This window comes from Bos javanicus, chromosome 21 (assembly GCF_032452875.1).
Source record: "Bos javanicus breed banteng chromosome 21, ARS-OSU_banteng_1.0, whole genome shotgun sequence".
Classification (NCBI taxonomy): domain Eukaryota; kingdom Metazoa; phylum Chordata; class Mammalia; order Artiodactyla; family Bovidae; genus Bos; species Bos javanicus.
The window spans coordinates 58050582-58074969 of record NC_083888.1 but is presented as its reverse complement, the minus strand read 5'-3'; the positions used below and the strand labels follow the sequence as shown (position 1 = coordinate 58074969).

At 52.0% G+C, this 24388-nt stretch overlaps 1 protein-coding gene across 6 annotated transcripts; it reads right to left on the bottom strand.

Annotated features, from left to right (window-relative positions):
• Positions 1-1001: 1001 nt before the first annotated feature.
• Positions 1002-24101, bottom strand: OTUB2 (OTU deubiquitinase, ubiquitin aldehyde binding 2). Of its 6 annotated transcripts, none has more exons than XM_061395175.1 (8): positions 14785-14911; positions 14666-14699; positions 10405-10500; positions 8993-9111; positions 6203-6253; positions 5681-5765; positions 5004-5198; positions 1002-4041 (listed from the first exon to the last, which is right to left on the bottom strand). In XM_061395175.1, exons 1-8 carry the CDS (start codon positions 14799-14801, stop codon positions 3835-3837), a joined length of 804 nt encoding a protein of 267 aa, XP_061251159.1. In that variant the 5' UTR covers positions 14802-14911; the 3' UTR covers positions 1002-3834. The 6 variants fall into 6 exon arrangements, with proteins under 6 accessions (XP_061251159.1, XP_061251161.1, XP_061251162.1 ...); XM_061395177.1 differs by lacking the exon at positions 14785-14911 and adding an exon at positions 14145-14290 and having other exon boundaries at positions 14666-14714; XM_061395178.1 differs by lacking the exons at positions 14666-14699; positions 14785-14911 and adding an exon at positions 23890-24101.
• Between the last annotated feature and the right edge of the window lie 287 nt (positions 24102-24388).

Genomic DNA, 24388 nt, shown 5'->3' with positions numbered 1-24388 from the left:
GTTGTAGTTGAGAAAGCTCATGCTCAGTGGTTAAGACTTGCTCAGAGCTAGGATTAGAACCCTGGGCATTTCCTTGTAGGTCAAAGGCAAATTTAGAAAACTGCTTTGGTTTTTATTTTTTTTTGGTATGCCTTTTTTTTAAGTGTTTTGTTTGTTCTGGCTGTGCTGGGTTTTGTTGCTGTGCGCAGGCTTTCTCTAGTTTGCAGTGAGCAGGGCTCCTCTCTAGTTGCAGTGTACAGGCTTCTCATCTTGGTGGCTTCTCCTGTTTTTTCGTGGAGGAGCCTGGGCTCTAGGCTGAGGGGCTTTAGTAGTTGTGGTTCCTGGGCTCTAGAGCACAGGCTGGTTGTGGGGCATGGGCTTAGTTGCCCCATGGCATGTGGGGCACTGATTTTCCTGGACCAGGGATAGGACCCATGTCTCCTGCATTGGCAGGCAGATTCTTCACCATTGAGCCACCAGAAACCCCCTGTTTTAAAGGATGTCTTCCCAGCATCACCAGTGACGTGGAGGAGACTGTGAAGTCAGCTTCTGAGTGACAGCTGTCAGGACGGCAGGGGCTCTCCCATTTTCCAGATGAGAGCAGTGGAGGTACAAGCAGACTCAAGGTCCCTCAGCAGCTCCTGAGCCTTGAGAGGCCTGAGGACAGTCGTCACAGGCCAAACAGACCCACTGATGTCCTTTGACATCCTGTCCTTGCCCCCTAACAGCAGATTGTTTTGTGGTGGGATAACATGGTAAAGAGCTGGGTTTTAAAAGATAGGGCCAGCCTCCAAGGCAGTTTTGCTCTCTGACCCGATGAGGTAAAGCTCTGGCGAGGCCTGTGGTTCCTTTGGCACTTACAGCCCAGCCCAAGGACAGAACTTCCTGAGTGGCTGGACCTTTCACTCAACGAAGACACTACGGCCCCTGCTGATCCACTCACACAGACAAGCCCTATGGGACGGCAGTGTTGCTGTTTGGTGCGGGCCAGGTACCGACTATTAAGAAGCCAGGACCAAAAGTTGTTATGGAAACCATTTTAATACTAGAAAAATGTTTTTAATCAATTGCCGAGGAAGCTGTAGGGCCTGGCCTACCTCCCACAGAACCAGGGGCCCCTGGGGACCCACTCATGGAGCCACAGCCCGTGCCCCTGCCTCCGCTCAGCATGGCAGTGTGTGTGGTCCTTTGATGACTTCCCTCTGCCTGGGAAACTGCAGAGCCACCGCCAAGGTGGCTTTTCCCCGTCTTGGGGTGTTCTGCCATGTCCCATTGGGAAGGGTCTGCGGGGGAAGCATCCCAATTGTAGGGCACCCACTACACGTCAGGTCACGTGATTATTTTCACACATAATCTTGTTTCACTTGAACCAATAATTCTGTGATATGTTGGTAATTGTCTCCATTTCACCAGTGTGGGAATTGGAACTCGGGGAGTGAAGTGACTTGGCTAAGGTCATATAACTAGTTAGTGACAAAGTCGAGATTTCGAACCCAGGCAATCTGGCTCCAGAGCCACTTTGTGCTTAAAGTAGGAACCAAAAGCGAGGACAACTCTGTTGCTAAATAGTCACACTGATTTATAAAGTTCCCTTCGGAAGGAAGCTAACACATGTGCAGTTGTAAAGACAAACTCTCAAAACAACTTTCCTTCCAGCTTTTGGTCTGCAAAGAGAAGGCATCATGGGATGGGTGCATTACCCAGGAAGTGGGATCTCCGGCATGACTGGCTGCTGTAGCCAAGCAGGGTAATGTACGTGGATGAGTGGATTTCTTAATTTTGTGTTCCTTAGAGTTCCTCTGAATTCTGCCACTCCTTTCCTCCACAGCGCTTTCCCTTCAGAAGCAAGATCTGAGGGCAGATGTGAAGGGAAGAGAGCGTTGCTTTGGGTTAGGCCAGTGGTTTTGTGAAAAATGGGAGAGCAGAGGGCAAGGTCATGACAACAGCCTGCCTCTCTCGGGTGCTCCGATTCTAAACTGATAGCATCTCTCCTGGGAAGAGGGTCCCCCCCCACCCCCCGCCACCCACAAGAGCACTGGCAGGCCTGGAAAGGCACAGACACACCCCGAAGGGAATTTCTCCAGCCTTCTGCTGAAGAGAAAGCTTCACTTTTGTGAATGCTGCACAAACTAGAAATGCAGTTAGGGAGCAGCCACTGCTGATTATACTGTGCCTGACAGCCCGGCCCGAGACCCAGGACACCTCTCACGATGGCTCAGAGCAGCCGAGATTGAGCTCAGGGTCCTTCAGTTTGGAAACAGGGATCATGACATTCACAAACCATGTAACGTGTTAGCCCACTCTGACAGTGTACTTGTCACAGTGTACTCCTCCCCAGGCCAAGGTGGGAGAGGCAGGGAGGGGGAACCCCTGCACCAATTCAGAGATCAGGGTCAGATTTACATTCCTGTGAAGAAGGGACAATCACTTAGCTTGAGCCCGTGGGTCCACATTCCAGCCCAGGGCAGTACGGGAACCTGGGCCCCTGCCTGCGATTAAGAGCACCCTGACACTGGTCTTCCCAAAGGCAGAAAATGGACGCAAGAGTGCCCTTTGTATACAGGGACTGGGAGCAGTCTGTTACCCAGCCCTGGCACAGTCTTGGCTGTCAGCAGACACTGCAGTCTGACACTGAAGCACCAGTAGATTCGAATAAATCCCTGCAGATTGGAACCTTTGAAGGCCTTCGATTAAGGAAGGCAATTCCACACCCCTGCATTCTCCCTTTCTTCCCAGAGGGGAAGACAGCTTGCTGGCAGTGGCCGTGGCCCAGCCAGGGCTCCTTGAGATCCTGAGGCAGCAAGGTGAGCAGGTTATTAAGGGCCAAGTCCAGATGGATGAATGAGGAGGCTGGCAGGAGCCAGGGCTCTTGGCTCCCCGGCAGCTCCCACAGTGGTGGTCTCCCACACTAACACCTGCTCATCTCCGTCTTTCCCACCTAACCTCTAGCCAGCCCATAAGAGGGAAGGGAGAAAGAAGCCAAAGACAGCCTCAAAAGGCTTGTCTGCTCTGCTCGGCTGGAGTCTGGTTGCATGTGCTGGTCAGTGCCTCCACCTGGCTGCATCGCTAGATCCTACTTCCAAGGTGTGTTAGGGATGACGAGACAGCTTCTTGGTCCTCCAGGACCCTCGTCTTTCTCAGTGTCTGTCCAGGTGGGGCTGGTGGCAGAACCCTGCAGGGCTGCCCTCCAGAAGGCAGGCAGTCCTGGCCCTGAGGGAGGTAAGGGGCCCGACAACTTGGGCTTCATGCTGATGGCCACAGGCCCCTTTCTAGACTTTGGTATTAAAGTCTTGTTCCTCAAGTTCGGGGTGAGAAAGCACTCCATCGTGAATGTTTGGAAGTACACTGGAGATCTCCAAGTTGGCCTCAGTTCAGCATCCCACGTGCACTCCAGCAGCTGACTGGACTTGATTTTTTATAGAACTGGTAAGACCTTGAGCTTGAGCTTTTCCTCCACTGCAGAGAGGCACTGCCTCCAGGGAAAATAAACCAAAGGACATTTTTTTACCCAACAACAGAATGTCAGCACTGGCAGGAACCTCCTCCAGATGGAGATTTGGACCCAGAGATGGGTAGTGACCTATGCAATGTCTCAGAACTGGGGGTAGAGCCAGTCTGGCATCCTTGCCCAGAGTTATAAAACATTAGATCCTCCATGAAAATAAATATTAAAAATATTATCACCAAGTTACCAACAGTCCATAGTGAGTAGGCCTTATTCCCAGTGCCTTTGCCCCAAAGGCAGCAACGTTCTCTAACTATAGTCTAAATCGCTTAAAAAACTGAAAAGCCATAATGTCCATTCAGAATGCAGTCCCGTTAGGTGACAGGCTCCACTGCATGGCCTAAAATTAATCAATGTTTATCGGCTGCATAAAGGATGTTGTAGTGGGATGTTTTATAGAGCAGGTACACGGAGGGGGTGGCAGCCTCGGGGAACACGTGGTGGTTCAGGGCCGTGTCCATCTCGTCCACGTACTCCACCTGCAGGGCGATGTTCAGGGCCTGGGACAGGGCCGTGATCTGGATGTGGTCACACTCCATAGCCATGGGCTCCACTTCCTGCAAAAGCCACAAGGAGAAAACAACCCAGTTGAGGATGCATGCCCAGCAGAGGACAGGTGAGAGGTCCCACCCTGGCTTTTTGCCCAGTTGCAGAGCTCAAAACCTCTGCAACTGTGCAATGGTCTCCACAACAGGCCTTGAGTCAGATGTCGACACACGCATTTTCTAGAGAAGGAAACGCAGGCTCAGTGAGGAAGGAACAGATAGAAATCACCAGAATTAAAAGGTTTGAATCTAGATCTTTTTGATTCTGGTCCCCTCGTTGTATGTCAGAAGAACACACCACTTTGAAGAATCTGGAGAGGAGAGCAGGAGTTTTTCAGCTTGGGCTTTCTAATGTATAAGGAACCTCAGAGCAGAAGGGGACTCTATCATAAAGGGATTTCAAGCTTAGGTGCTTAAAGAGGGCTGGGCGAGCAAGTGAGCAAGTCAGTGGAGACAGGCAGAGATGGTGACAAGCTGGCTAGTGAGTCCCAGTAACTCAGGCAGCTGCCACTTAGCTCCTGCTGATTGTTGCCAGGCAAGAATAAAGCCTGGGGAGCTGGATCTTCTGATTTTTCCAGAGAAATCCAGACATCCATATAAAAACTGCACAACGTTTAAATGGTTGGCAGTCCTTTCAGGTAAACACCACACATCATAAAACATGTCCTGGAGCAAAGATGACTATGGGGTTGCTACTCTGTCATTTTGTAAACAGTCCAGTCCAAAGGCCCTTTCATGAGACAATCTGAGGCTCAGAGAGGGAAAGCGACTTGCCCAAAGCCACACAGCTCAGGCAGCTCAAGGACAACCTGTTCAGTTTTCTAATCTAATCTAATGCTCTGAATTGCCATGTAGACGTGACACCCCAGCCCCTGGTTAGGGAATGTCGGTGTTAAGGTCTCCTAAGGAGAGAGGGATGAGAGCAGAGCCCAGGGTTGGAGGCCACATCCCAAGCCAGGACCCCGAGGACCTACATGAGCGCAGAAGTCTTTGATGTCCATCTCCTCGTCGATGAAATGTCGGAAGAAATCTGCACGGTTCCTGATGAAGGCAGAGGTCAGCAGGCGCAGGAACTGCACGATTCGGTCCGAGAAGCTCTGGTCGTTGAATACCTTCAGCAGGCTGGACACGGAGCCATCCTTCTCCACCAGCTCTACCACGCTGTAAAACTGTACCCCCGGGCCCTCAGCTGGGGGCCAGGCAGGCTCTGCCCCTCCCTCCACGAGCCTGGCTCCATGAAATTTCCACTCTGAAATCCTCAAGTTGAGGCACCAGAATCAATCCATCAGAGATCTCACCAAAGCTAAGTGACAGGGTTAGAGACACTCTGTAGTGAGTCCCTTGGCCCCAAGTCTCCCTCCTCACTGCCGTGACTGTGATTCTTACATACAGATTCAGAAGTGAGAGTCCTCCAGCCCCGCACCACCCTCACTAGTGGGGTCAGGGGGGTGAGGTGGGGAGGCTGGGGGAAGTTTCCAGCCTGACAGCTACCGTTCCAAAGGAGGTGCCTCCTCCCAGAGGAAGGGCAGGGCCTTGGGCTCCCTGGCCCCTCATGTCCCCACAAGCTGGAGGCAACCCTCAGTCTTCTGTCTGCTCTGCCAGCCCTGAGAAAAGCTGAGCCCCTCAGCTGTCATGCCCAGGGTTAACTCACAGCGTTGAAGAAGTTTCGGAACGTGTGCTCCTCGAAGCCAGCCACCAGGAGGTCGTTGGGGGTCTGCAGTACACGCTCTTTGAATCTGAAGGAGAAAGCCAGTGCTTTCAGGGAAAGGCAGGGGGCACTGCTGTGACCATCAGCTGTCCTCTCACTCCCCACTCTGCCACCACACACCTGAGAGGCACTGGAGGTGGGTTGTAGACCCATTTCACAGATGAGGAAATTGAGGTACCACCCATTCCAAAATATACTGATTCTATCTTCCAAAGGTCTCTTGACTGTCCCATGGTTCCTGGGGCATCAATACCATCTCTGGCCTGGCAACACCCAGCCTCCCCTCCCTCCTGGTCCCCACTCCACAGGGACTGTAAGAGTGACCTGCCGCAGCCTTCTCCCTCAGGTCACAGCTTCTCAGCACCGGGGTCCCGGAAGGGCCCCTGCTGAGCTCACCAGCCACATCTCCAGTCTAGTCCACAGCCTCCCTCATGCCCTACAGCCACTCTCCCTTCGCATCTTCACCCCTTGACATCCACTGTCCCCTCGGCCAGGCCTGCTCTTCTCAGAGATGGGCTGAATGTAAAAAACATTGTTTTTTTAAAAAAAACAAGAGTATCATCTGTGCTCGTGAGGTTATCTTTGTCTGTTGTGTGTGGACGGTGGAAATACAATCTGGACTATAGGGTATGTTGCATACATCTTCCCAACTCCCTGTTCAGTGAACCCATGATGGTAGCTTGAAAAAAAAAATCATGACAAGAGGATTTAGACCACAGAAATCAACTCACACCACAGGTCAGGTCTCCCAGCCAAATGGCCATTAAACCTTTGCCAGCACTGACCTACCGCAAGATCTGGTCCAGAGACCCCACCTCTTGTCACTGCTCCCGCTGCAGACCGCCAACAGGCACAGCCCCTTCTGAGACCTGTCCTCACCCCCAGGGACAGCGAGGAGCTGCCCCAGGAGACAGAGTTCAGCAGCAGAGACGAGACACAGTCCAAGGGACTGGTCCACAGGAGGGAACACCTTCCACACAGAAGGGCCGAGTGGAGAGGCTCAGGGGGACCAGCTGGCTCGGGCCTAACTGCAGTCCGGCCCCTGGGAGGGGAGCCCAGGCTCCAGTGAGGACGCAGCAGGGGTTTTCATGAGGGACTCAAGGCACAAGGAGAAAGGCCTGGGAGGTGTAGGTGCCCGGTGGGAGCGCGAGGGGAGAAGAGGCTGGTCTGAAGCCAAATCATCTCATAATCTGGAAGGTGAGGCACTTTTACTTTTGCTGAAAGGCAGCCTGCCCCTGGCTGGGCCGGTGTCTCTAAGCCCATTTTGGCCAGGGCAAGTGTGGGAAGGAGTGTGGAGCGGGGGGCTGCAGCCCCGCTGCTAAGTCGCTCTCTGGCTTTATAATGCTCCCCTTCTGTGCAGGGTGGGTGATGGGGACAGGTCTCCATGGCAGGCTGTGAAGGCCTCTCTGGCCACTGTTCCCGTGAGGCCAACATGCACAGCTCGGCTCCCAGCTCTCTTGCCTGCACACCCTCCCATCCCCGGCTACGTGCCCATCGCATCCCCACGCTCATTCCTCACCAGTGCCTGCGGGCCTCACAGTGCCAGCCCTGGGGTCACAGAGACACAAGGGCCCAGTCTAGTGGGGGCCAACAGTCAGGGCAGGACTCCCGCCCGGATGAGGTGAGGGAGGGGAAGGAGGACGGTGTCCAGACTTGCAGCGCAGGTCCCCTCTTGCGCCAGTCATGTAACCTATCCAAGGCTCAGTTTACTCATCTGTAAAATGGGATGACACCAGCCTGGTACTTCCCACTGGACCCCACCTGGATGGCTCCCAGGCATTTCAGACTTGGCAACCTGGAGCTCCTGATCTCCCCCAGCCTCCCTGTGTGGCAAGGGCTTCTCAGTCCTGATAACTCAGGGCAAACGCCCAGCACTCAGCCTCAACTCTCCGCTACACACCCCACTCCAGCCATGAGTGGATCCTGTGGTGTCACCTCCACTCGATCAGGCCACCTCTACGACCTCTCCTCTGGGCTCTCCAAGATCACACCCCTTGCTGCTCTCAGACGCCATCATTTGTGCGTAAGCCTGGTTTTTCCTGCACACAGCAGCCTGCACGTCAGGCCTTTTGCTCTGCCAAACCCTCTGTGGCTCTATCTCATTCAGGCCAACATCCGAGGTCCACGAGCCCCATGAGGCCCTACCCCACCGGCCCCCGCTATGTCTCCAACCCCTACTTAAAACTGTAGCCCCTAGCCCTGGACAACCTGGCTGCCTTTCCTGCCTGATTTTTTTCCCCACAACGCTTCCCACCATCTGACACAGCAAGTTCTGTCCGTATCTACTGTCCCTCGTTCCCAGTTAGGATGCTAGCTCGACAGGCAGAGCGCTTTGTCTCTCCTGTTTGCTGCTGCATCCCCAGGGCCCACGACACAGTCGGCATGTGGCACCCACTTGGGTGATGGCTGCAGGGAGCAAGGGTGCCCCAGAAGGAGGGTAGAGTAGAAACCCACTCAGCAGAGGAGTTCTGGCACCAGGATGCATGAATCAACCCCATGTGCTCTGTGACCCGTGGCCACTCTGCACTCTTCCCTGGTGTGTGTGCAGGAGGGCATCTGATGAGGAAGCCTGGGATCTTCATCAATCCTCTAAGGGCTGTGAGACTTCCAAGGTTAAGGAAGCGGGTCTCAGCATCTTGCTACTACTCCTTGTTACCCAGCAGCAGCGGCAGCTTCTCCGGGAACCTGTGAGAAATGCAGAGTCCCCGGCCCCAGCCCCACAGAACTGGAATCTGCATCTGAAGAAGATCCCAGGGGGTCTGCACAAATGCTGACGTCTGAGAAGCCCCGAACTAAGCTGAACCCCAGGGGTCAAAGGGAGGATCATGTCCCAGCTGCAGGACAGAGGGGCCTAGGGCGGCATCAACTCCAGATCCAGGCTGACCAGGTAGACGCCTGGGTTACACACACTCACATCCAAGGCCAGCTGAAGTGAGCCAGAACAACGGGCAATGCTTCTTTGTTTTCTCCTTGGAATGAGGCTTCAGGAACACACCCAAGGCAAAACTCACTTCACCCAGGCACACTCAGATCAGAGAGTTGAAAGTGCCCACTAGGTCATTTGTCCCATCCCCAGCCGGCCCCTTGGCTGCTCTCATTTCCACCACGAGGCCGCTGGGCATCCCCTCAACGTGAACGCCGCCACTCACTCCCTGGGCTAAGCAGGGTGCACTGAGGTCAAACCCTCAGGGAAGTTCAGGGCTGATCGACGCAGCAGAAACATAGCCTGCCCAGCATCCCTCACACAGCACTCACTTGAGGATCTCCCTGCTCTTGCCCAGCAGAGACTCCAGGTAGGAGTAGCCCAAGGCCCGGTAGAAGCAGTTCCCATCCCCCTTGGTCTTGCGGATGGCGGTGAACCTTTTGCTGAGTTCCTGCGGGGGACAGAGGAAATGTGGGCGTCCGTACCAACGGCACCCCCGTCAAAGTCCTGTCAGGGGTGGGGTCCCGCCTCCCCCAGGCAACATCTGCTCTCAGACTGGAGGCCCTCCACGGTGTCCCAACTCTCATCCCACAAAAATAAAAATACGTGGAGTGCGACCTGCCCGAGGCACTGTGAACGGGGAGCCGTGCCCCGCTCTGAAGAGCCTACAGGCTAGGGGGACGATGGACAGCTAGACGACTGTCACAGGAAGACAGGGGATGCACAGGGGGGCGGAGCAGTGGCATCTACACCAGACTTCAGCAGTCCAGGAAGACTTCCTGGAGGAATGGCACCGAGGGAAGTGGTGTGCCTGGTGGGGGCAGCGAGGGTGCATGTGGCTGTGAGGTGGGCCAGGGGCTGCACAGGCAGTAGGAAAGGCCTCCCCGGACATCGCCAAGCAGTCTGGCCAGTCCTCCAAAAGAGGTGTGGCATCCCCACGGCACCCCCTCCAGTTCTGCTCTGAGCTGTCAGCTTCCGCCCCGGCTGCCTCCTGGGCCTGCCTACAAGTCAGGATTCCGATGGCCCAGTGTGGTTTCCAAGGGGTCAGGGAGTCCCTGCTCCCACCAGGGTGGTGCTGACGGCTCCCCAGAGGCAGGCTGTAGGGAGGGGTGTACTCCCTAGAAAGCCAGCTCATCTCCCAAAGGCTGAGATATGCAGCCCAGCTCTCACTCCTGCCCCAGGAAGGGCTCCCGGCGGCCACAGGAGACAGTCCTGCCCAAGCGCAGGTGACCAGAGGGCAGTAGGGGCACACCCAGATTCCTCCTAGTCCTGTGACCGTTCCTGCATCCTTCAGCCATCTCCCCTTTGTCAGAGTCCAGCCAGAGTGGGCCTTCTCACCACAGAGCTGCTCACAGAGTGGTTACAAATACTACTTTTATGAGCTCAGGCTGCCTGGCCCAAATGCCAGCTCCTCTACGCGTGCGTGGTAGAATCATGGGTCAGCCATTTAATTTCTGTAACTTGGTTCCCTCAGCTGTGAAATGTGGGTAATAAAAGTTCTGACCTTGCAATGCTGTAATGAGGTCAAAAACTGCTGGTTTGTTTTTTTTTTTTTTTTTGCAACTAAAGGATTTCTCACTAAGGTAAATACGTCCAACATTGCATTATTCTGGGAGCCCTCTAATTTGTCCAGGAACCTGGTCCAAACGCAAAGCCTTTTTACCTTCAAAGTGGTACCTTTGTCTCTGCTCCCAACTCCAGCCCATTTCATCTAGGCTCCCCTCCTCCTGACCCTCTGCATTACCTGGATTTTCCTCTGGTAGATCCTGTTTTCAGGATGATCCCGAAGAATTGATAGAATGTCACATTTTTCTGATATTAGGTTGAAAGATGTTTCACTCTGAAAGACAGAAAAAGGAGCAAAGCTGTGACCATTTCAAAAGCAACCACAGGACTTTCATCAATAGAAAGCCCACGACCTGCTGGTTGCAGGACGCAGTGAATGTTGCCTTCCCTGGACAGAAGCACCTGCGAGTATGTGACTGGCAGCCCAGAAGCCAGGCTCCCCGGCAGGAGTCAGGGTCAGCCCCATCGTGAGAGGCGTATCATCTTGTAAGTCCTTTTGTTTTAAATTGTTTGGAAATATTTATTTAGTTGGCTGTGCTGGGTCTCAGTTGCAACATGCGAACTCTTAGTTGTGGTACGTGGGGTCTAGTTTCCTGACCAGGGATCGAACCTGGAACGCTGGCATTGGCAGTGCAGAGTCTTAGCCCCGGGACCACCGGGGAAGTCCCTCATCTTGTAATTTCTGAACTGACTCATTTTATAGACTGTAATACGTCAGTGCACAAAAATAAATGCAGCATGGTTTAAAGACTTAAATGTAACACCCGAAACCATTAAACTTCTAGAGGAAACCATAGGCAGTATGCTGTTTGACGTTGGTCTTGGTCGTATTTTTGGGGGATCTGTCTCCTCAGGCAGGGAAAACTCAAACAGAAACAAACAAATGGAACTACATTAAAACAAAAAGCTTTTCATCCAGGAATCTATTTCCTGTCTGTGTAAACTTGCCTCTTCTGAACATTTCATACAAATGGAATCATATGATTGGTCTTCTATGACTGATTTCTTTCAGTTAACATAATGTATTTAAGATGCATCCATGTTGTAGCACGTATCAGTACTTTTTTCCTTTTTGTTGTCAGATAATATTCTATGGTATGAGTATACCATATTTTGTTCCATTTGTCAGTTGATGGATTTTGGGGTTGTTTCCACTTTGGGGCTATTATGAATAAAGTTACTATGAATATTCCTGTTTAGAAAAAAAAGCTCTTGCACAGCAAAGAAACTTTCAACAAAAGGAAAAGGCCACTTACTGAAAAGGAGAAGATATTTGGAAATGATATATCTGAATAAGGAGTTAATATCCAAAATATATAAAGAATTCATACAACTCAACATCAAAGATACAAACAACCCAATTAAAAAATGGGCAGAGGATCTCACAGATATTTTTCAAAAGAAGACATGGATGGCCAACAGGTCCATGAGAAGATTTTCAACACCGATAACCATTAGGGAATCAAAACCACAATGAGGTATCACCTCACCTCTGTTAGAATGGCTGTTATCAAAAAGACAACAAATGACAAGGTTGGTGGGGCTTCCCTTGTGGCTCAGCTGGTATAGAATCTTCCTGCAATGCAGGAGACCTGGGTTAGATCCCTGGGTTGAGAAGATCCCTTGAAGAAGGGAATGGCTACCCACTCCAGTATCCTGGCCTGGAGAATTCCACGGACCGTACAGTCCACGGGGTCGCAAAAGTTGGACACAACTGAGCAACTTTCACTTTCTAACAAGGTTGGTGAGAATGTGAGGAAAAGGGAACCCTGGGTGCACTGCTGATGGAATTGTAAACTGGTATAGTCACAGACATCCTGGAATGTGAAGTCAAGTGGGCCTTAGAAAGCATCACTACGAACAAAGCTAGTGGAGGTGATGGAATTCCAGTTAAGCTATTTCAAATCCTGAAAGATGATGCTGTGAAAGTGCTGCACTCAATATGCCAGCAAATTTGGAAAACTCAGCAGTGGCCACAGGACTGGAAAAGGTCAGTTTTCATTCCAATCCCAAAGAAAGGCGATGCCAAAGAATGCTCAAACTACCGCACAATTGCACTCATCTCACACACTAGTAAAGTAATGCTCAAAATTCTCCAAGCCAGGCTTCAGCAATATGTGAACCGTGAACTTCCTGATGTTCAAGCTGGTTTTAGAAAAGGCAGAGGAACCAGAGATCAAATTGCCAACATCTGCTGGATCATAGAAAAAGCAAGAGAGTTCCAGAAAAACATCTATTTCTGCTTTATTGACTATGCCAAAGCCTTTGACTGTGTGGATCACAATAAACTGTGGAAAATTCTGAGAGATGGGAATACCAGACCACTTGATCTGCCTCTTGAGAAATTTGTATGCAGGTCAGGAAGCAACAGTTAGAACTGGACATGGAACAACAGACTGGTTCCAAATAGGAAAAGGAGTTCGTCAAGGCTGTATATTGTCACCCTGTTTATTTAACTTATATGCAGAGTACATCATGAGAAACGCTGGACTGGAAGAAACACAAACTGGAATCAAGATTGCCGGGAGAAATATCAATAACCTCAGATATGCAGATGACACCACCCTTATGGCAGAAAGTGAAGAGGAACTCAAAAGCCTCTTGATGAAAGTGAAAGTGGAGAGTGAAAAAGTTGGCTTAAAGCTCAACATTCAGAAAACCAAGATCATGGCATCCCGTCCCACCACTTCATGGGAAATAGATGGGGAAACAGTGGAAACAGCGTCAGACTTTATTTTTCTGGGCTCCAAAATCACTACAGATGGTGACTGCAGCCATGAAATTAAAAGATGCTTACTCCTTGGAAGGAAAGTTATGACCAACCTAGATAGCATATTCAAAAGCAGAGACATTACTTTGCCAACAAAGGTTCATCTAGTCAAGGCTATGGTTTTTCCAGTGGTCATGTATGGATGTGAGAGTTGGACTGTGAAGAAGGCTGAGTGCTGAAGAATTGATGCTTTTGAACTGTGGTGTTGGAGAAGACTCTTGAGAGTCCCTTGGACTGCAAGGAGGTCCAACCAGTCCATTCTGAAGGAGATCAGCCCTGGGATTTCTTTGGAAGGAATGATGCTAAAGCTGAAACTCCAATACTTTGGCCACCTCATTTGAAGAGTTGACTCATTGGAAAAGACTCTGATGCTGGGAGGGATTGGAGGCAGGAGGAGAAGGGGACAACAGAGGATGAGATGGCTGGATGGCATCACTGACTCGATAGATGTGAGTCTCAGTGAAGTCTGGGAGTTGGTGATGGACAGGGAGGCCTGGCACTCTGCGATTCATGGAGTCGCAAAGAGTCGGAAACAACTGAGTGACTGATCTGATCTGATCTGATCTGATAGTCATTAAGGAAAACAGTGTGGAGATTCCTCAAACAAATTCAAACAGAACTATCATATGTTATTCCATTTCAGGGTATGTATCCAAAGAAAACAAGAGCACTTATTAGGAAAGATACAGGCATCCCTATGTTCACTGAAGCACTGTGTACAATAGCCAAGATGTGGAAGCAATCTAAGTGCCCACAATAGATGAATGGATAAAGATGTGGTGTATAATATGCAATGGAAAATTATTCAGTCACAAAAAAGAATGAAATATTTCTCTTTGCACCAACATGGGTGGAGCTAGAGACCATCACACTGAGGAAGTTAAAATAGTGAAAGGCAATATTACATGATATCACTTGCAACGTGGAATCTAAAGAAATGAACAAACATAACAAAACAAAAACAGGGTCACAGATGCAGAGAACGAACAGGTGTTTGCCAGAGGGGAGGGGGTTGGGGGGAGGAGAGAAACAGGTGAGTGCGATTAAGAGGTACAAAACAGAAGAGATGAGCCACGGTATGAGGTATACAGTGAGTGGAGTATACTCAATAATTATGTAGTATCTTTAGTGACAATAACTAAACTTACCATGGTGATCATCTTGAAGCATAGAGAACTAGTGAATCACCATGTGGGGTAACAGGAGCTAACATAGAGCTGTAGGTCAAAAACAAACTCAGAGAGACAGAGATCAGATGTGTGGTTACCCGAGGCAGGGGTGGGGTCACAGGGAACTGGAGGAAGGTGGTCAAAAGGTTCCAGTTACAAACTTCCAGTTGTAAGATAAATAAGTACCGGGGACGTAATGTGCAACATGATAAATATAATCAACAGTAGTATATTAACATTTTTAAGAGAGTATAATGGCACCCCACTCCAGCACTTTTGCCGGGAGAATTCCACGGACAGAGGAGCCTACAGTCCATGGGGTCACAAGAAGTCAGACATGGACTGAGCGGCTAACACAAGAGAGGAAGTCCTAAGCGTTCTCATCAGAGGATAAAATCTTTTCTATTTTTTAAACTTTGTGTCTTTACAAAGATGAGGGATGCTCACTAAACATGCAGTCACTGCATGATGTACGTGAATCAAATCTCTGCGCTGTATACCTTAAACTCAACGCAGTGCTGGATGTCAATAACACTGGAAGAAAAAAGAATATAGTAACTGAAGTCTATGAGCCTCCATACTGTAAGGAGGCTCCATACTCCCTTTGTCTTCTCCTGACCTTCCTGTCTCACTCATTCATTCCTTCTTCTATTCATCCAACTATACCCAACCAGTCTGCACTAAGCTCTGTGTTTGTTGTTCAGTCGCTCAGTGGTGTTAGAGCTGGAAACACAGAGGTTAGACCGTCTAGCACCACCTACTGGTGAAAGTTTATATCGCAGCCCAGCTCTGAGTGGAGGCCAGTTTCCACCCAGAGAGAGAAATCAGGGCCTCTAGACGTGGGGGCTTGGTGCGAGGCCGTCTATGGCGTCACACAGAGTCGGACACGACTGAAGCGACTTAGCAGCAGCAGCAGCAGCAGCAGCAGAGGGTGGAGACGGAGAAGGCAATGGCACCCCACTCCAGTATTCTTGCCTGGAAAATCCCATGTACCGCAGAGCCTGGTAGGCTGCAGTCCATGGGGTCGCTAAGAGTCGGACACGACTGAGCGACTTCACTTTCACTTTTCACTTTCATGCCTTGGAGAAGGAAATGGCAACCCACTCCAGTGTTATTGCCTGGAGAATCCCAGGGACCGGGGCGCCTGGTGGGCTTCTGTCTATGGGGTCGCACAGAGTCGGCCACGACTGAAGCGACTTAGCAGCAGCAGCAGAGGGTGGAGAAGTCATCTAATGGCAACAGGAAGACCCAGGGCCAGGGGAAGGGTAGGACACATCTAACAGCTAATCTCCCACAGGCTTGTCTCTGCCTCATGTTTTTCCTGCTCACATGAGGGTTCAGGGCAGTGGGAGCTGCACCCCTGTCTCCAACCCTCACCCCCAGCCCCGGGAAAGGCTCTGATTTCATCAGGAATATAATGTTAAAATATAATGTGAAAGCCACTTGTGTGTGTAGTTGAAACAAGTAGCCTTGATGAGAACCTACTGTATGGCTCAGGGAACTCTGCTCAATGCTCTGTGGTAGCCTAAAAGGGAAGGACATTTTTTTTTTTTTTTAAAAAGGGTAATATATGTATAGTCATGAAACAGAAGTAGATTTTTTTTCTGGAATTCCCTTGCTTTCTCCATGGTCCAGTGTATGTTGACAATTTGACCTCTGGTTCCTCTGCCTTTTCTAAACCCAGCTTGTACATCTGGAAGCTCTCAGTTCCTGTGCCAATGAAGCCTAGCTTAAGGATTTTGAGCATAACCTTACTAGCGTGTGAAATGAGCACAGCTTGTACAGTGGCTTGGACAGTCTTTGGCACTGCCAAAGAATAAGTCCCATTATTTACCCACCTACCTCAGTAAAAAAAAAAGTCTTGTTTTTTACACACAGCTGACTTAAAATGATGGCTTGGGTCTTTTTAAATGATGGATGATGACAAAGGAGCACAGCTGTATTGAACACTGCTCGCACTTGGACTGCCCCCCCCCCAATAATACCCAACATATGGTGAGGGAAGAGGCACAAACTCAGTTCTATTTGATGAGCAGTTTGAGACAATGTCACTGGCAGAGTGGAAAGCAGTATAAAGAATGAATCCTAAATACAGAGCGACAAGAACTGGGTTGGCCAAAAACTTCATTTGAGTTTTTATAACATCGTATGGAAACACCTGAACGAACTTTTTGGCCAACCCAATATTGCAGATGGTAGAAAACTGCCAGTCAAAATGAGAACGTGAAAGGTGGGTCAGGAAGGGGACCCACAGGCCTCACACCAGGGAAGCCTACCTAGGCTTTCCACTCGCCACAGTCGTATCATTTTTGCAAAGTAAATAGCAAATTTACTTAGGCTATTTAAAACAGTCAATTTAAAAGGAAAACATTAAACAGCAGTTTGGGGGTGGGGAGGGGCTCACACTTGGGGTTCAAGAGACCCACCGTCAGCCCCAGGCGTTTTATTCCCTGTTCCCATCCTGCCACCCCCCCACCCTTTGTAGGTATTCCCTATGTCTTTCAATATGTCTTTTAAAAATACCAAGTTGTTTTATGTAAGCATGCGTTTTAAATGTGCAACAAATTATTCTATAGGTATCGTGGCATTTTCTCTTCACTCAATACTACTTAAGATCCATCCTGTTTGACAAATGGCTCTCAGGTTGGTTGCCCTGCCCAGCAGTGGAGCCTTGAGTTGGCTCCAGCGCCCCCTCGTGGTCCCGGGTGTGTTTACAGGGCCACTGGGAGGGGTGAGTGAGTTTCTACTTTGGCACTTTGGGAGTCCCCGCCTGGCACGTCCAGAGTGACTCAAGTCAGCCCAGGTGGCCTCCGCCCCACTTCCCATAAGCATGGCCCTGGTCACATGGCTGGAAGAACAGCCTCAGCTCACTGGCCCATTAACCAGGTACAATACTCTGCATTTGACCTTGGCTGACTGTAATTGGTGGGTTTTTAAATCATGGCCGAAAATTTCCAGGGTGTTATGGGACGGGGACTGGCCTCGCCTGACAATGTTGCGTCAGACCTCATCAGGTCACTTAAAAAGATTTTAGCCTTTAGCTGCTGATTTGCAAACAGGTGCTAATGAATTAGGTCAGGCAGATAGCACCTCTACTCTGAAACAGTTTTGAGCTGCCGAGTGGAAGAATGTATTTCAAAGTGGAGAAGGATGTTTCTCTAATCACTGACTCCTCCCCAGAGACCCCGGGAACTAACCAGATGCACTACAATGGGGGCTTGGTGTTCAGACCAGATCTGAGTCCTTGTGGGGGTCCTCTCACCTCCTACCTTCGGAGACTATAGAACCAGCACGTCACCACCTACTGGGGTCCTGCTGACCCTGCCCTTGATCCCCACCCCACGTCCAGACACCGCCCACCTCCAAATGGAGGGAAGGCAAGTTCCCCCCTACTTCCCTCCGTTTTCTCGCCAAAGCCTCTACACATCTACAACCTGTCCACATAGCCCCAAGAGTTCCTCAACCAGCCTGAGACCAACGAAAAACCAGGTTGACCCCAGCCCTCCACCTCTACCCTCATCCACGGATCCTGCCCCACAGAGGCGGCATTTGAAGTCCCGAAGGCTTCCGGTAAAGATGTGACCCGCCAGGGCCCAAGGGAGGGCGCACTGCCAGCGCGATGTCGGAACTCGTGCCCCACAGCTGCTGTCTGCCCCCTCCCGGCCCATGGGAACCCCATGCGCCCAGCACTGTGAGAGTGCCCCCAGGGACCCCCCCAGGAGATAATGGGGTGACAAGGAGCTGCGGGGCAGGGAGGGGCCAGGCTGAAAGGACTGGGCTCTGGCAGCTCGGGCCCACAGACCTTAAGGCTCTGACCCACAACACGTGTGACCCACGCCCACCCCCTGCCCCTCCGGTGAGTTCTCCATGGGCCCCTCCTGGAGCAGGCACCGCTCGGGGTTGGAAGCCAGCCCCGGTGAGCTTTCAGGAGAGGCGACACGAAGCTCCACGCGGACGCGGTCCTTGTCACTTCTGTCGCCGTGCTCCTGGAACAGCTGCTGGTCCCCAGCAGGCACGGAGTACCCTCTGGTTGATGCGTCACCTTTGCTGGGAGGTCACTGTATGCCAGGTGCTGGGGATAATCTCACTTAAGCCTCACGGTAGCTCTGTTCTACACATAGAAACCGAAGCCCAGAGAGGTCAAGCTGTTGGCCCCAAGTCACACAGTGAAGCGATCCCGGAAGAAACTGGACCCTGGCCCCCCAGCATTAAAGGTATTCCACAGACCTGGTGCCTTTCTGGGTCTCTCCCCCTCCACGAAGAGAGCCCACCTGGCCCTCAGCTGTGCTCTGTCGTCACTTCCTGATGGCTCTTAATAGCCAAGCCTCAGGCTCACGCCTCTACCTACAATCTCCGCCCCCTCGCCCAACCCATGACATACCCCGCGGTGCCTCTGTGGGCACCCCCGGCCCAGGCTCTGAGGTCCTGGTGGGCCTCTCTTGGGTCCACCCTGAGGCCTGGTGGGCAAGGCCAGCCCTTGGCCTGCCTGACCTTCCTCTGAGGCTGCTCTGCTGGCAGGGCTGACCCCGGGTCGTGAGTCAGCCTTGTTAACCAGGCCCAGCCTCCCAGAAGCCACAACTCAGTGCGTGGTCTGACTTCAAGCTACCAACTCCTCCACAGCAGGGGCCAGAGCCTGCAGCCTCACCACCAGTGGGGCAGGACCCAGAATGCAGTCCGCCGCCCCTCTCAGAAGGTCCCTATCATTTCTAGAGGCTCCCCCGTGGCTCCAAACCTGGCCTTGCCTGCCTACCGCTGGGGTCTCCATAGCGGGCTGTTTGCAGGGGCTGGAAGGAAATGCCTTTTTATCTGATTTTTATTGGAGTTTGGTTGCTTTACAATGTTGTGTTAGTTTCTGCTGAACAACAAAGTGAATCAGCCACATGTATACATATCACCCCTCCCTCCTACACCCCACCCCACCCCCCTACCCCCTGCAGGTCATCACAGAGCACCGAGCGGAGCTCCCTGCGCTAAACAGCAGCTTCCCACTAGCTATCTGTTTTACATATGGTAGCGTATATATGTCATTTCTATTCTCCCAATTTGCTCCACCCTCCCAGGGCCCCCCCACCCCACCCCATGTCCACATGTTCGTTCTCTATGTCTGTGTTTCTATTCCTGCCCTGCAAATAGTTCATAAGTACCATTTTTCTAGATTCCATATATATGCATTAATACACAACATTTGTTTTCCTCTTTCTGACTTACTTCACTCTGTATGACAGACTCTAGTTCTATTCACATCACTGCAAATGACCCAATTTCATTCTTTTTTATGGCTGAGTAATATTCCAGGGAATGCTGCTTTAAATGTCTACTTTAGGGTATAATGTACGATGTACCAACATATGGAATAATCGAACACTTTTACTGATGAGCAATCAAAAACATTTGGAGGCCAAAGATTTAGGGGAGTGCTAGTCCTAGGGCTCTGAAGTGGCTTCTTACTGCTGCTGTAACCAATTAGTACAAATACAACGATTTAAAACAACAGGATTTATTATCTTACATTTCTGGAGGCTCGGGGGAGAACCCACTTCCTTACCTTTGTCAGTTTCTAGAAGCTTCCTGCATTTCTTGGCTTATGATCCCTTCCACCCACTGTCACACCTCCTTCTCACTCTGAGCTTCCTGCCTCTTCCTTATAAGGATCCTTGTGATCGCATCATTGGACCTCCCCGGTAATCCAGGGTGCTCTCCCCATTTCAGGACCCTAATTCACCATACCTGCAAAGCCCTTGCTGCCATGTGAGGTACCCTATTCATGGGTTTGGGGATTAGGATGTGGGTGTCTCCGGGGTGCTATTACTCAGCCTACCACTCGCATGCCTCATCTCTGCTGTTCAGCGCAGCAAACAGGGAAGACCCTACACCTGAGGCCCAATTGTCTCAGGTCAGTTATTGGCTGGCCTTGCAGACAGCCCGGATTCAGATGCTGGTCCTCTCTCATCTGACACCTGGACTCTTAGCACCCTCCTAACCGACCCTCAGACCTTCATCTCCCGCCCTGACCTCTCCCTAGAGATCCAGCCTCAAACACCACCAGCCACCAGGATGTCTGACCACGATCCCCAAATTACTGTGCCCCTAATTGCCTTCTCCCTCCACCCCTGCATCCCCTCCAGGTGTCACCAGATCTTCGAAAGCCCCCCTATCCAGATAGAACTCACACCAAAGATGCGGAAGGACTCTTCCCCTCCTCTCTTCCTGCTTCAGCTCTGCTCCTGTGTCTGGCCAGAGCTGCCACCATCTGCCCCCAGGGAGGTGGCACCAGCGTCTGCCCAGTGGACCTCCTGGCTCCCACTCCCGCTCCCACCATCACCCACAGCACCCAGCATGGGCTCCCACAAAGCGAACCAGTTGAGGGCGAGACCTTCCCCAGGTCCCTCCAGTGGCTTCCTTCACTTGGGAAAAAACTCAACCTTTGGATGACAACCGTCATCTGGCCTTGCTCCCCTCACTCTCCTGAACTCCAGCCCCAGTGACCCTCCTTATGTTCCTCCAAAAAATGCACCCATTTCTACCGCAGGGCCTTTGCACATGCTGTTCCTGTGCACAGGCGGATTCTCTGCCTCTTTACATGTCTAATCACCTTCCTTGACCATTTTGTCTAAAGTTGCCCCTCCCCCCAACCCCTACTGCCTTAACTTGCTTTATGTCTTCAGCGGGTTCTCTAACATATACGTTCATTTGTTGACTTGCTTTCTGTCTATCTCCCTCCACAAGAATGTCAACTCCATGAGAGTAGGGACTTTGCTTGCCTGTCATGACCAGATTCCCCAGTGCCTGCCACATAGTAATGCTCCCAAAATGCAGAATGAGTGGATGAGGGAATAGATGGAAAAGCTGGTCTCTGACTCCAGCCTGGCCACTTCTGGCCCTCTGTCCACTCCACTGCCAGAGAGACCATCCAAATCAACCATCTCTTATTTGTCAAAAATACGTTATGGTCCCCTCCACCACCACATTTGCAGAATAAAACCCAAACCCCATGGCGCAGCATGTGAAGCCCTTTATAGCACATTCTGAATCCCCCAGTTTTTCTAGATTCATCTCTCCTTGCTCCATACAGACCACTCACCATTCCCAGAATATCCCACTCTTAACCATGTTTCCAGGCCTGTCCCACCCTGACTGGAATACACAATTCCCCAAATGCTTCCTGAAAACTCCTACACATCCTTCAATACCCCATTCAAAAGACCCCTTTGTGAGGCCTTCCTTGACACTCACTTCTCCCTTAGAGTGCTTGGGTTCCTGCTGTGCTCCCCAAGCCCTTAGGCTTCTTAGGTCATGACTGGTAGTTCAGGAATTGCTTGTGTCCAGTTCTGTCTTGTCTCAGGCAGTGAGTTCCTAAAAGAGGGCAGGCCCTTGTCGTTCTCATCAATGCCCAGCCCAGCGTGGGGCTGGACTAGGGACCCTACTGGGGGCTTGTTTGAAAAACCAAAGAACAAAGCACAGAAGGGCCCTGTGGGTTTGCTGTTCACATCTGACCCTCACTCTTCACTGAATGCCCTTTGAGTGAGCACGAGACCCCTCACTACCTACAACCTCCATCCGTGGCAGCCCCCAAGCCTTGTCCTCACCCAGGCCACTGCCTTCCCAAGGGCTTCTATGTCTTCTACCTGGGACCCTTCCCTAGCTCAGTGACTTTGAAATGGATACAGAAAGAAAACACTATATGTTCCAAAGGCATTCTCCTCTGCCCACCACACACACACTCACCATCATCCATACCACACAGACTCAAAAACATCACCAGTGGGCCCGGCACGGTGCCTGGCAAACAGTAGATGCTCATTAAATGCTGAATGAACAGACGAGAACACACCATGCACTGCCTCTGCCCCTACCCTCTCCCCATGATTCCCAGAGAGATGTCTTGTTTGGCAAGTTAACCACTTCATTCCTCTCCAAGACACTACGCCGCCCGTCACAGGGCGCGGGCTGGTGCTCTGACTCTACCTGCCCTCTAACTTCTGTTCTCCTGAGTCCAGGGCAGACGGGAGGCTGGAGTCAGAGGCCTCACTGTGCACCATGAAGGCCAGAAGATCAGGCCCCAGCCCCACTGCCCTACCATGCCCTCGGCTACCCAGTGGTGACTGGAAGGCAAGCCAGCCTTGGCTCCAGGGTGGCTAAACCCATTTTTACCCCAGCCCTGGCCACTCCCTTGTGGGCAATGCAGAAACACCTCGGTGCCCTTCCAGGAGCAGCAGAGCCAGGTAAACCCTTAGGCCCTGCCTGGAAACAGGAAGTGGTGTTTCCAGGTGCTCCAGAAACCCTCAGCCACACCCAGCTGGTTTGTCCAGGACAGGCTGGCTTAGATGACCCGGCCACCCACGCCACACTCAGAACGTGTCAGACCATGACCAGGCTTTGACCCGTGTCCCAAGCCAGCGGCAGCCCGCAGCAGTCAGTGACCCATTTCCTTACTTAAACCTAGGAGGGAGGAGGCTCTAAGAACCAGGCCCCTTTGCACACCCATTTCCAGGATTCTGTTGTCAGAGGGAAAGCCATAGCCAATTATCTGAACCAAGCGCTCCATGCGCATCACCTCATGTGATCCTCACAGCAGCCCATTATACAGATGTGCAAAATAGTGCTGGGGAGGGGAAGCGACCAACCAATGCCTCTTGGGTTTCCAGGGGGTGGAGGTGAGATCACCCCTCAGGGCTGTGACCACAAGCCAAGCCACCAGTCCTTATATGTTCCAGGCTCCCTGGAGCAGGGGGGTCAGAGTTGATCAGTTTTAGGCATTCATCACACCTAGTCCTCTGCAGATTGCCTGTGCCCCTGTCTCCCCTCACCCCCAAGATGGGCTGATGTAGTAATACAAACGAAAAATTCCTGGTGGCTCAGATGGTAAAGAATCTGCCTGCAATGCTGGAGACCCAGATTCGATCTCTGGGTAGGGAAGATCCCCTGGAGAAGGGAATGGCAACCCACTCCAGTATTCTTGCCGGGAGAATTCCACGAACAGAGGAGCTTGGCGTGCTGCAGTCCATGGAGTTGCAAGGAGTCGGACACGACTGAGCAACTAACACACACACACAGTAATACAAAGAGCACTGGACTGGGAATCCAAGTCCACCATGATCAGTCCCAGCCCCTCCCTGTCTGGGCCTGAGGGTCCCCGCCTGCCCAAGCCCTGAGTTTGGCCTGGCTCAGAGGGTCTCCGGGACCGTTTCTGGCCCCTAATTCACGTGCCTCACAACTTGAGACAGTCTCTCCACGTGGGTCCTAACTGCAAAGACCTTCTGTTGACAAGCAGGACGGAGAGGATGTCGGGCCACCCGTGGCAACCCCAGGTCCACTCGTGGGGCTTGGGAGTGGGGAGGTCTCTAATGGCTGAGCCCTCGGGTGGGTGCGGCCGGGAGCTGCGAACTGCGGGGCTACTAACGAAAAGGAGGCGACCCTTAGCCCTGGAGCCTCCCTGTCCCCGCCGTCGGAGCGGCACACGGGACACCAGGGACTAACGCGCTGGGGGCGGGGATCCTGGGCGCTGGGTTGGGTTCCCGGCGCTGACCGTCCACGGGAGCCTTCCAAGAAAGGACCCGGACCCCCCGGTATTCCTGGGGGGCCCGAACGCAGCGGATTTGACACTGGGGGCTGAGCCTCGCGCCGGATCCCCAGTCCCGCGAGTGCACATGCGCCCGGGGGGCGACCCCGCCTACCGCGCCCCCTTCCCACCCCTCCTTCCCCGCTTCCCCCTTAGACCACTGACCATAGTGACCGGAGCCGTCGGGCCAGGTCCCGCCCCAGCGAGGAGCGATCCGGTGCGGGAGGGCGCCGCGGGAGCCACTGGCTGGCTCCGCCGTTGGGTCGGGCGGCGGGGGCCTCGAGGGCGTGGGGACGAGCGGCGAATACACCCGACCGCTCCGCAAACCAGAGGTTAGACCTCTACTGTGTCCCAGCAAGACACACGCCCCGCGATTGACGTCTGAAGCGGGCAATCAGAAGCTGGGCCACAGGACGTCACAGAAAGTGGGTGGGACTTCACGCACCTTCAGCCTATACTTTAGGGGCCATTTGACAGGGTACCGCCTCCTTTTAAAGACACAGAAACCTCTTAACTAGCAAAGGAGTTAGCCCAACCCAGAAACACAAGTCTTCGTTTGTGAAGGCTGAAGGACTTTCGCTCAAAACTGTAAATTGAAGTCTTCTGAAAGATTGGCTGTGCTATGTGCTAAGTCACTTCTGTTGTGTCCGACTCTTTGCGACCC

What these genes read in the sequence shown, in the direction of transcription:
- OTUB2 (XM_061395175.1), bottom strand. An exon ending in AGCACTGCGTTGAGTTTAAG is followed by an intron (nt 10,501 to 14,665) that starts GTATACAGCGCA and finishes TCTGTCTTTCAG; the next exon opens with AGTGAAACATCTTTCAACCT. An exon ending in TCAAAGACTTCTGCGCTCAT is followed by an intron (nt 4,042 to 5,003) that starts GTAGGTCCTCGG and finishes TGGCTTTTGCAG; the next exon opens with GAAGTGGAGCCCATGGCTAT.